This window comes from Octopus bimaculoides, chromosome 6 (assembly GCF_046866305.1).
Source record: "Octopus bimaculoides isolate indiv1 chromosome 6, ASM4686630v1, whole genome shotgun sequence".
NCBI lineage: Eukaryota > Metazoa > Mollusca > Cephalopoda > Octopoda > Octopodidae > Octopus > Octopus bimaculoides.
Window position 1 is genome coordinate 20,713,534 of NC_142933.1, and position 9,783 is coordinate 20,723,316.

Here is a 9,783-nt window from a genome sequence, read left to right on the forward strand (position 1 = left end):
ACAGAACCATTACTATCTGTTATATACGAAAAACTATGAAGGAAAAAAATATTCTTTTCACCTGCCCTTCTACGGTCTAATATTCCGTTCAAAAGGCACTATTACGAAAACGTTTGTCCAAATTATCATAAACCAAGAAACGAAAGTAAAATAAATATAAGACTATAAATGATTTGATAAATGGGTGTGCCAATTGCTGTGGAGTAACAGACCGAAAACTGGCTGTTAACAAGTACACAGACACTAAATAACCATTCCATGCCAGATGATAAATATCACATAACATGTATAAAATAAAATGTTATCAAAATAGGAAATATTCAATATCAATACAAGGTTGTAAAATTAAACCAAATTAATGTTGAGGCCGCATACTAAATGCAATGACATAACTCAGTCCAATCTTGTCGAACGACACCAAAGCGCTCTCTCTTTCTTTCTCCACATAAAATACCACCGAAATACACAAAACAACAGTAAACATAACCTCTCGATGGTTTCTCGACATGCTCATATTAGGACACTTTAGATAATGTACTACTAAAGTACTCTATATATAAAGAACAGACGCAGATGGTCCTGGATTTGACCATGGGTGTGCTAGAACAGAGCTAACCTCCAGCTAAATAACAACAGTTGTCGTTTAGGCCAACCTTAGCTCTGACCTAAACTGTCCCAGTTTTGACCAAGCCATCCTTAGTTTTTTCCGAACCCAGTGTGTCAAAGACTACATTATCGAATGCGTACCTTCTTAGATGATAGCATGTGATTTGAGGGAGATTTGGTTGTTGTTTCTGGCAGATAGAACAAACTGTCAACAAACAGTACACTCCCAACATTAAAACACCAAACAAACGTTTAACTTACCGCAATGTATCATCAGTTCCTCTCCTGAAAACCTCTGTACAGTTGAACTTCACTCTGTATCTTTTCTACGTACCACTTAAATACTCTTAACCACAGATACAACAACTGCTTTTATATTCACCGTTGATCCAACACAGATTCAGAATACGAAGAAAAACAACAAACCGGAAATACAGAATTTTCCAACAGTTTTACGTCCCCTTTCCAATAAACAACGTTGTTGGCACTCCGTCGCTTGCGACGACGAGGGTTCCAGTTGATCCGATCAACGGAACAGCCTGCTCGTGAAATTAACGTGCAAGTGGCTGAGCACTCCACAGACACGTAGTTCTCGGGGATATTCAGCGTGACACAGTGTGACAAGGCTGGCCCTTTGAATTACAGGCACAACAGAAACAGGAAGTAAGAGTGAGAGAAAGCTGTGGTGAAAAAGTACAGCAGGGTTCGCCACCATCCCCTGCCGGAGCCTCGTGGAACTTTAGGTGTTTTCGCTCAATAAACACTCACAACGCCCGGTCTGGGAATCGAAACCGCGATCCTATGACCGCGAGTCCGCTGCCCTATCCACTGGGCCATTGCGCCTCCACAATAAACAACGACACTGAGTAAAAATGAAAAATTAATGTAAAGGAGCAAATCTCACTGATATGCACCCATTTACTGCTATATTTTCTCACTCACTTGTTCGTTTACGTAAAAGTTTTTACATTTCCATTGTTGCTGCTCCCACCCGTTACTGATTTTCGTTCATATTAACCCGGATTCTTTTCTTTTATTTCTCCCTCCTTGTCTTTGATAGATTCAAATGGAATCGATAAAAATTTGTCTTTTATCGATTTTGTCATTGTAAAGATGTACACTATTCAATACAATGTTTCTATCAGTAAACAATGAACAGTAATTTTAAAAAAACGTAGCTTGGCACAATGTTAATAAACGATGTGAATAAGAAGAGAAGGTAATTGCACAAATACCATTTTTTACCTTCTTGTCATTTTCCTTTTCAATTGTTTTGACATGATAGGCGCAGTGTGTGTGTGTGATAAGAAGCTAGCTTCCCATTCGCATGGTTCTGGGTTCAGTCCTACTGTGTGACACCTTGGGCAAGTGCCTCGGACCGACCAAAGCCTTTTGAATGGATTTAGTAGACAGAAACTGAATGCTTGTCGTATATATATATATGTAGTGAATCGAATCCACTTCATACATGCAAGATCCATATTATATATTATATATATATTATATATATATATATATATATATATATATATAGATATAGATATTTGAGTGTGTGTGTGCATGCGTGTGCCTGTCTGTCTGTCCCACCACCACCATCGTTTGACAACCGATGTTGGTGTGTTTATGTCCCCGTAACAGCGGTGCACATTCTATCGCTGTTTAAAATTCATAGTTGATCCTATATATATGGTTTTAGAATTGTGTAGTATGTTGAGGACAGTGCATTTGTAAATTACTTTAGACCTCCTGCAATGGGTTTGTAGAGGGCAAATGGTCCCAGGGCAGCAGTTACATGGTAATGCATTGCGGGGATTATTTTCGGGAATGGCGGAAGTAATGTTGTCTAAGGAGAGGTGAGTAAAATGGCCTATGTTATTAACATTATTATTACTAATATTATTGCTATTTCTATCGTTGTTATTATTTATCCTATCTGTAGTTGGGGTAGGATTGGTTGGGATTTCGTTCTGGTCTAAAGTATAGGGTTCGTTACAGTGTATATTTTGATAACAGAGAGTTTTCGTCTATTAGAGGCTGCTATGATAGACTCAAATTTGGGCGGTGAAGAGTAAGGTAGCTTTAAAGTAGATCTATTAAAATAGAGTAATATTTATGTTGATGAGTGAAGTTGAAGTCTCATATATTAAAAAAGGATTTGGCTAAGTTCCTAACATTTAGTGAGAAGGGAGGTATATACCATAGAATGGCGTATCCTTCACTTTTTTTTTTTTTGTTGCTTAGGAGTAGTATAATCTATATTTTTGGAAATTAGAGGGGAGTTATATGGCCCGTTATCGTTAACTGTTTTAACTTTTAACCTAGTATTATATGTGTGCGTATGGGGTCTAAGCTGTCTTAATCTGGGTTCCCCCGGGGTTCTAATATAGTGTATGTATGGTCTGTTGTGATATGACTTGAGGTATATGTTGCTTGAGCCTAGTGTTAGAGATACATTTTATTCGTTGGGAGAAGCCACTGGCAGCGAGCACTTAGTTGTAATATGGGATATGGTTATTGAATATTTCTTCAGTGGATTATAGTTTAGATATACGAATTGAGATACCCTTAACTATATTACCAAAGGTGGATTTGTAGTGATTGGAATTAATGTTTAGGTACTTAAGATACTGGTTGGGTTTGTGATATGGGGAGTATTAGGAGGTTTCTAAGTTTAAAGTGACATCTAAAAAATTAGTGGTTTTCAAAAGTTAGAGAAAAATTTGTGTAGACCTATGATGTTAGGGAAGTGTATTCAGAGCTGATGGAGCAGGTACAGTCCAAAGAGGTTGGAGTCAGATGATCCCATAGTAATGTCAAAGAATTTGCTATAGTTATTGCTATTGTTATAGTGGTTGGCTTGGCATCAAAGTTTGTCCTCGAAAGAAATGAGTTTTACAGGCATTAAGAATTATGTTAAGTTCTAGCGGGGTTAGGTTAGTTAGATTCCTAGCTAGAAGGAAGGCTTGGTTTAGAAGTTTGGGAGAAATAGATGAATAGTAGTTATTTTTATCGAAATGTAGGAATGAAGAAGAGTTTTTGTTGATAAAGAAATGGAACCATGTTAGAACTTCACCTGTACAGGATCACAAGTTGACGTTCAATTTCTCCTTGACGATTGGTATTATTTTATCCAGAATGTTCTTGCTTATTCTTCCCAAATCAGATTTGGCAGGGTATATGAGGTGTATAAATGGTTTTGCTATGAAGTCCTCATTATTCTTCCCTTCCCTTTTGAGGTTTACTACTCACTTTAGTACACTTCTCCGTACCATTTTCTTTACCTATCTCTCCATCTTAGTGCTTTTCAAACATATCACCCCTACCTCCCTCTTCTCACACATATTCCTTCCTTACATTATCTCTTCCTTCTATCCCTCCCCTATTGCTTTTATCCTGATAGCTCTCCTCTCCCACCCCCTCACAATATATTTACAACCATCTAGCACACCTTTTTCATTTTTACTTCCTGTCAGTGGTTATAACCTCTGTGCAAACAAGAGTAGTCTCCCTTGTAGTAGAAAACTTAAATGAACTAAATTCCTTTTCATTTCCATTGTTCTAATTCAAGGGTTTTCAAACTTTTTGACTTGCGGATCCCTTTATATTTCAGGCTTTACCTTAGGGACCCCCTTATAAACGCTTATGAAATTTATACATAAATATTTGCTTAAAATAACATATATTTTTACATTTATTTATTTAACAGTATTTAACAAATAGGTTCATTGTCAATTAAAAGAAATCGATTAAAAAACATATATAAAATCAAATTTGTCCGCGGACCCCCTGTGGTCCGTGGACCACAGTTTGAAAACCCCTGTTCTAATCAACATGGATGTATGTAAAAATAAACCCCGGTCTTCCAAATTTGTAATTCAAATTAGTTGTAAACCTTCACTGAACATAAAACGCTGAGTAACATGCCTGTAATTCAGTTTCTTGAAGTTACAGTTATATCCAGCTCTTAACTGATAAATCAGTAATTAACCGTTTATGCAGATTCTTCAACATAAGGACACTAGTTTGTAAAGAAGCCCTGTATATAAATGTGCGTGTAAGCAGAACTACAATATTCGACTGTGTTTAGATTCCATGATTCCAGGCAACATCTTTTAACAGCCCTCCAGCATATAAAGTTAAGTTTTTCGTAATTATAACTAAAATATCAATCTTCATTTGTTTTACATCACGGTTAGATGAACACATACTATACTGAAACAGCTTTGCGGCTAAATGTCCATCCCTTGTTTTCCAAAAGAAGTTCTCATTATATTCGTCTTTTTACATGTACAGACCTAGTGAACAATTTGGTAACGTGTCAACAAACATGGCCATTTGTAGCTCAACGTTTTAGCATGCCAAGTGCAGAATGTAGATATTCACACAAATGTGTGTGCAGGTACACACACACACACACACACACATATATACATCATATATAGGCAGCAGAAACGTTAGCACGCCGGGTGAAATGCTTAGCGGTATTTCGTCTGCCGCTACGTTCTGAGTTCAAATTCCGCCGAGGTCGACTTTGCCTTTCATCCTTTCGGGGTCGGTTAATCATCATCATCGTTTAACGTCCGCTTTCCATGCTAGCATGGGTTGGACGATTTGACTGAGGACTGGTGAAACCGGATGGCAACACCAGGCTCCAGTCTGATTTGGCAGAGTTTCTACAGCTGGATGCCCTTCCTAACGCCAACCACTCAGAGAAGTACCAATTACACACTAGGGTCAATGTAATCGACTTAATCCGTTTGTCTGTCCTTGTTTGTCCCCTCTGTGTGTAGCCCCTTGTGGGTAGTAAAGAAATAACACACATACATACATCATATATACTACATACAGCAGGCTTCATATAGTTTTTGTCTACCAAACTCAGGCTTATAACAAAAGACACTAGCCCAAGGTTCTATGCAGTAGGAGTTAACCCAAGACCGTATGATTGGGAAGTGAACTTCTTAACTACACAGACGTGCTTGTGCTTTAACCATGCCAGCACCAGTGGCGTAGCTAATAGGGGAGCCAGGAGAATGATCACTGTCCCTAAGTAGATTTTCAAAACTGGCGTCATTTCAACATCAGTAGTTGTAAGTTTCATACATAATGACATAGTTACTGAAATACGAAATTATTGAATGCAGAATACAATTACGTATAACTAATGAAATATTGAGCACACTGTTAGAGAACTGAGATAAAAATTGTTTGGTATGTGTCACGGAACCTTTTTTTTTTTGTGCCCCACCCCCAACTTTAGAACCTGGCAACACCTCTGGTCAGCACTTTTAAAATAGCATCCTTTAAGGATTATTTGATAGTGTTTTTGTTAAATTAATTTTTAATGTACAGTTAAAATGCCAATTTCAATGTAAAGATTTACATCATCATCATTGTTTAACGTCCGCTTTCCATGCTAGCATGGGTTGGACGATTTGACTGAGGACTGGTGAACCAGATGGCTACACCAGGCTCCAATCTGATCAACTAACTAATCTACAACCAAATAATACTTTGCAAAGGCTTTAATCTACTCTCGTCAACCTCTTAATTTTGCCGTTTTTCCCCCTTTCCTTTGTAAACTATAATTTAATCTGTTATCAAATTGAACCTTGACTCAATATGAAATATAAACAGTTGAATGTCCATCAAGTTACCTTATGGAAAATAACTGAAGCAAATGTCCTTATATAATACTATCTGTATTGCAAAATGGTTTCTTTCTAATAGTGCCAAACCATTTTTATAAAATTTGTTTGTAAACACTAAACACTTTCCTTAATTGGTGCTATGACATCTAATTATGCTACTGACATCTGCAAGCAACATTCAGCAAACAGTAAAGTTTTGACCTTCAGAAATAAATGTTATTTCACTGAAACATTTAACTGCAGAATTACTTGTAAAAAAAACTTACAGTAGAGAGTTAAATAATAGAAAATATAAGGCTAGAAATAACCTGTTTATTAGGAAATATATTCATCAATTATTTGTTGCACGGCTGCTTCATATAAAACATTGTGGATCATGTCTAACGGGATCATCAGAATGATAGATAAACTATCATATACTAACTCACCACTGAACTGCATGTTTTCTTTGTCTTTCTTTTCTTACCAAAACAGATGCTGATCTTTTAAAAGGAAAACAGAAATCACTCCTACTTATCCCTACATCTCTGATTATCCTTACTCTGCTTTACTTACCTCTCAAACCTTTCACTTCAGAGTTGTAAAACACTTGATACATGTTCCCACTGTGTGTTTTCCTGACAGTGACTTGCAGAAATTGAAGTTAAGCATGTCAACCTCACCAGTCTGAGGGTCTCTCTCTTAAACAAAATAGAATGAGAAACACTGAGAGGAATAAGAAAAGGAAGTAGTGTGATATTTTAGCCTCATTACTGTCTCATTATGGAAGCTACAGGCGACAGCATGATGTTATGTTGTTGTTGGCACTCCGTTGCTTACGACGCCAAGGGTTCCAGTTGATCCGATCAACAGAACAGCCTGCTCGTGAAATTAACATGCAAGTGGCTGAGTACTCCACAGACACGTGTACCCTTAACGTAGTTCTCGGGGATATTCAGCGTGATACAGTGTGACAAGGCTGACCCTTTGAATTACAGGCAGAACAGAAACAGGAAGAAAGAGTGAGAGAAAGTTGTGGCGAAAGAGTATAGCAGGGTTCGCCACCACCCCCTGCCGGAGCCTCGTGGAGCTTTAGGTGTTTTCGCTCAATAAACACTCACAATGCCCGGTCTGGGAATCGAAACCGCGATCCTATGACCGCGAGTCTACTGCCCTAACCACTGGGCCACATGATGTTATAGGTTAATAAAAAATAAATATGATGTTAAATAGAGCAGATGGAAGGCAAGATGTGGTATTAAGTACCATACCAATGGAGAAGGTTTACACAAACAACTTAATAATAACATTCACCTCCATACATTTTAAAAGATTTATATGGTTTTGAAAAATAACCACAACTTCAATGTTCTACATTCTCTACAGTCTGAAGACAATTTTTATATTCACATGATGATGATGATGATGATGACAATGACAATGATGATGAATTTGTAGTATGAATACGTTTATGGTGTGATAATTTTCTACGAGTAGAGAATGCTTCCCCACACGAGTCACAGGGGTATGGTTTTACTCCATCGTGGATAATACGTTTATGAACAGATACACCAGAAGGATGAGAAAATCCATTCCCACATATGTCGCAATGATATGGTTTCTCTCCTGTATGAAGATGCTTGTGATGCAATAATTTCTTACTACTAGGAAATGTTTCATCGCAAATGTCACAGATGTAAGGTTTCTCTCCTGTGTGACTACGTTTATGATCTGTTAAAAGGCTGCATGTAGAATAAGATTTCTCACATATATCACAATTGAATGGTTTTTCTCCAGTGTGACTACGTACATGATTTGTTAGTTTATAATTGTATGCAAATGATTTTCCACAAATCTCACACTGGTATGGCTTTTCTCCGGTGTGGGTATATTTGTGAACAGTTAATTTATAATTGAATGAAAATAATTTCCCACAGATGTCACACTCATATGGTTTTTCACTTACATGAGTACGCTTATGATTTAACAATTTATGGTTACTAGAAAATTCTTTACCACATATTTCACAGGAATATTTTTCATCTGTGTGACTACATTCATGATTTGAGAATTGGTAAGAATAAGAAAATGTTTCCCCACAAATTTTACACTGCAAAGATTTATTTAAGTTATGGTTACGTTTATGAAATGATAAGTTACTCTTACAAGAAAAAGATTTGCCACATATTTCGCATTGGTGTGGTTTTTCTCCGGTATGAATACGTTTATGGTCTTTTAAGTAATTGTTAGAAAAAAAAGATTTCCCACAGATCTCACAGCGGAACGGATATCCTGTGTGGACAGTTTTATGAAGTAACAACCGATAATTAAAAGAAAATGTTTTCCCACAAATTTCACATTGAAATGCCTTGTCTCCTGAGTGAATGCGTTTGTGATAAGATAATGTATTATTACAAGAAAATGCTTTACCACAGATTTCACATTTGTATTTTTTAGCATTGTGAATAAGTCTATGACGTTTAAAAGGAATCCAGCTAGAGAATGTTTTGCCACAAATTTCACAGGAGTATATATCTTTTCCAGTGTGAATGACTTTATGATGTGATAACAAAGTCTTATGAGTAAATGCTAATCCACAAAATTTACAGCGGTATGGTGTTCCGTCTGTGTGAATATGCTTGTGAAGTGATAATTCTCCACTACGTGAAAAGGATTTATCACATTTATCACACTGATATGGTTTTTCCCCTGTATGAGTACGCATATGCTCTGTTAAAGAACGTCTACAAGAAAGTTTTTTCCCACAAATATCACATTGGTATACCTTATTTTCAGAGTGAATATTGCTGTGTGTTGCTAAATTATTGCGACGAGAAAATGCTCTCCCACAGATCTTACAAACATATGGTTTGTCTCCAGTGTGAGTACGAACATGATCTGTTAAGGCACTTTTGAAAGAAAATCCTTTGCCACAGATTTCACAATATAAGTGTTCTCCTGTATGAATGCGCTTGTGATTTGATAATCTATAATTATGAGAAAATTCTTTCTCACAAATATCACATTTGTAAAGTTTTTTCTCCATTGCAAACATAATGCAATTAATAACACTTTAACAGACATTGATTTCTCTAAGACAAATACAATAACACAAGCATTTCTTTCAACAAATTCCAAAATGGAATATATTTTCTTCAAAGAAATCAATTATATTTCTGAACTTCTAATGTCAACCTTATTTTGTCTACAGTAAATATACATATCTTACATCACACTGTTACAGTCAAACAATTTGGATAAACACAACACACTGGTTATTACAGTTAACACTGTCTGAATGATGACATCTTGATAGAATTCAACTTTTCAACAATTCTGATCTGCAATTAAAGAAAATAAATCTTAGTATGTAAAAATAAGATTGTGCATGTAACAGATTATGTTATCTTGTGTGTGCGTGTGTGATGCAAACATATGTTGAGAGCATTTAAGTCTAAAATAATTGATGCCAGGCCTTACTATCTCGAAGTTAGACTTGCAATACTGAGATTAATGAACAAGATACTAATATAATTAATGACAACAA

The 9,783-nt window shown here is 36.4% G+C and overlaps 2 protein-coding genes across 2 annotated transcripts in view; both read right to left on the minus strand.

The window, feature by feature from the left end:
* The window catches only part of LOC106880876 (uncharacterized), a 25,423-nt gene extending 24,395 nt beyond the window's left edge, over positions 1-1,028 (minus strand). The window contains exon 1 of the mRNA XM_052969007.2: positions 868-1,028. The gene's annotated coding sequence lies outside the window, so the exon portion shown is untranslated. The remainder of the gene's footprint in view (positions 1-867) is intronic.
* Positions 1-9,459, minus strand: part of LOC106872546 (uncharacterized) — a 17,724-nt gene extending 8,265 nt beyond the window's left edge. Inside the window, exon 1 of the mRNA XM_089353540.1 lies at positions 7,695-9,459. Coding sequence (XP_089209666.1) covers positions 7,695-9,291 — 1,597 coding nt within the window. The 5' untranslated portion in view covers positions 9,292-9,459. The remainder of the gene's footprint in view (positions 1-7,694) is intronic.
* Positions 9,460-9,783: the final 324 nt, after the last annotated feature.